The sequence below is a fragment of the Propithecus coquereli genome, unplaced genomic scaffold, assembly GCF_000956105.1.
Source record: "Propithecus coquereli isolate 6110/MARCELLA unplaced genomic scaffold, Pcoq_1.0 Scaffold2, whole genome shotgun sequence".
NCBI classification, from domain to species: Eukaryota; Metazoa; Chordata; class Mammalia; order Primates; family Indriidae; genus Propithecus; species Propithecus coquereli.
The window spans coordinates 15,262,540-15,265,446 of NW_012144966.1; the positions used below are offsets into that span (position 1 = coordinate 15,262,540).

The window sequence follows — 2,907 nt, forward strand, 5'->3', positions numbered from 1 at the left end:
TTTTAAAATTAAATTAGCTTCATTAAGTTTTCCAACTTAACTTTTGTTTTACTCATTTCATAGCATTGCCCTTTTATTTTGCAAATATATTTAATCCTTTGTGCTCTTAGAATTGTTAATAAGCCTTATTTTATTCTTATTACCTCATGATCTCTCTGTGCCCTTTGTTATTTCAGCTATGAGTAAATACAAAATACCTCTCTCAATTCCATAAAAGTTTCTGAACTCTTGTTTGTTGTTTGCACCTAGTTCAGAACTCCAGCTCTTTGAAGCACACCTGTATTTCTTGTATTTATTAATGATATGTGTTTAAGCACATTTTAGAAGATAAAGAGTACATAGCTTTGAAAAACACAATGATATGTTTTCAAATCCAAATAGTACTTCACATTTATTATTTTTATTATATTATTTTGCTTCATTTTCCTCAAAACCATTATATGCATTCACATACTCATATATAAATCATAGTAATATTTCATTTAGTTTCTCTTAGATTATCCTTTATTTGAAATCAAATGAATTTCTCCATTACATATTGACTCTATCACCAATTCCCATTAACAGTTCTCTCAGAGCAGGCACTGAAGCTGACACTCTATATCTCCATGACTGTCACTCTAGTCCATGTCTCTGTCTTCTCTTGGGTGGACTCCTTATCCTCTTATCCATTTTCTGTCAGGCACAGTGATATTTGTAAACTGAAATATCACAGTCCTCCTCTGCTTAATATTCTCCAGGGGCTTCCCTTCACAGAATATAATCCCTTCCCAGGTAATCCCCTCATCTGATCTCATATCATGGTCCTGTGTGTTCATTTAGTTCCAACTCACTGAGAACTCCCATTCTCTGAACAGGCCAAGCTGATGTGGCCTGCCCACTGTTCCTTCTGGCTGGAAACTCAGTGGCAGGCATCTTTGGCCCCTTCTGTCATTGAAATCCCATTTATCATCTCTTCACCTTACCTGCTCACCCCCTCACTTATCACTCTCTGAAATTATTTGTCTTTTTTGTTTTAGTGATTGTTTTTCTCTTGTCACTAGAATATACATAAGTCCTGTGAGAGCAGAATCTTGTTCAGCTATATCTTTAGCACCGAGAACAGTCCCCATTATGTAATAAGTTCTTTCAAATAATGTGTCATAGGAATATCTTCCCACTAATGAGGGGCTTCTGAAATCCCATAGGATGGGAAGAACATAGAAAACTACTAAGAAAGTTAATTTAGCCAAATTCAGGGTTACAACATTACTCTGCATGCCTCTTTAGCCATCAGACAGGAAATTTAGAGACTAACAAGCTAGACAAAGGTCTGTGGTATCTCAATGTAGTTGTTTACTCTTTTTCAAAATATAGTTCAGAGTACCATGCTGAATAAGACATAAAATTAAAATGAACTAACAAATACAGCCGCAGCAACAACAGAACACTGCAGAGCTTTTTCCCTGAGTAGGCATGAATTCTTTTGCTCTATCCATCCTTTGGCTCAGGTAAAAAAAATGTGGTGTCGTTCTCAGCTCTTTTTAAAATTTTTTTTCTTATTTTTGACTCCTGTGGAGTTTTCCATTGTTTTTCACATGCATGGTATGAATTTATAGTGTGACAATATAAAAAATATACATATTAGTTTCATTGATGTTCTATTTAGAAAAAAATAGAAAAATAACCAGGAAAAGATAAACATCTGATTAGTATTAAATGAATGAAGAACAGTATTTATAATTATTTCATCAATTTGTTATTAGCATCAGGGCAAACAAAATAATGTTAGATTTACTTCTTTAAATTCATGTCATTGTTAAATCTTTGTATTAAACAGCTAATTACAATACACTTTTGAATTTTATTTTTAATTGACAAATAATTGTACATATTCATGGGGTTTATAGTGACCTTTTGATACATATAATGAATAGTGATCAAATCGGTATATCCCTCATTTCAAACACTTATCATTTCTTTAGGTTGAGAATGTTCAATTTCCTTATTCTAGCTATTTGAAACTATATATTATTGTTAACTATAGTCATCCTATAGTGGCGAGAACACTAGAACTTATTCCTCCTATCTAGCTGTAATTTTTAACTAGAATGAATTAATAAGAATAAAACATCAGAAAGTGTTTGAAATTGATATGTGCAGATACAATGGTGTGCTTCTAAAAGTGATTATAACCGTAAAGAAATTGAAATTTTTATTTCAGCTGAAAACTGCTGCACCTGTTTGATCATTTGGCAAATCTACCTTCCTATTGTTATTTAGGAGGCAAAGTGACTGATTGATCTAGTTACCCTACTGTTCACCATTCTGTAGAGATCTTCTCTTTTATAGCTTCAGTATATGAATACTATACTGCTGAAAATTAAATGATCACAATGTAGTGAAATCAATGAATAGAGAAGAGAGGAATGAATAAATTCACTCCTTTTTAATACCACTCTTTTCCATAATATTTTACTGAACTGAACAGATCAAAATCTTTAATAAGTCAGATTAAACATAACAAAAGCCTTACTGATTATTATATTTTTTAACTTTCAGTATAAAGAACGTAACTCCAAAAGTAGGAGACCCTGAGACCCGTAAAGCTATTCGCCGTGCCTTTGATGTGTGGCAGAATGTAACTCCTCTGACATTTGAAGAAGTTCCCTACAGCGAATTAGAAAATGGCAAACGTGATGTGGATATAACCATTATTTTTGCATCTGGTTTTCATGGAGACAGTTCTCCCTTTGATGGAGAGGGAGGATTTTTGGCACATGCCTATTTCCCTGGACCAGGAATTGGAGGAGATACCCATTTTGACTCAGATGAGCCATGGACACTAGGAAATCCTAATCATGATGGTAAGTGCATGGCTATTTTGCAATGTAAATAGACCTATTTTTATTTTTAGAATGCCCACAT

The 2,907-nt window shown here is 33.4% G+C and overlaps 1 protein-coding gene across 1 annotated transcript in view; it reads left to right on the forward strand.

Moving 5' to 3' along the window:
- Positions 1–2,907, forward strand: part of MMP16 (matrix metallopeptidase 16 (membrane-inserted)) — a 325,438-nt gene that overhangs the window by 193,201 nt on the left and 129,330 nt on the right. The window contains exon 4 of the mRNA XM_012643647.1: positions 2,542–2,846. Coding sequence (XP_012499101.1) covers positions 2,542–2,846 — 305 coding nt within the window. The remainder of the gene's footprint in view (positions 1–2,541; positions 2,847–2,907) is intronic.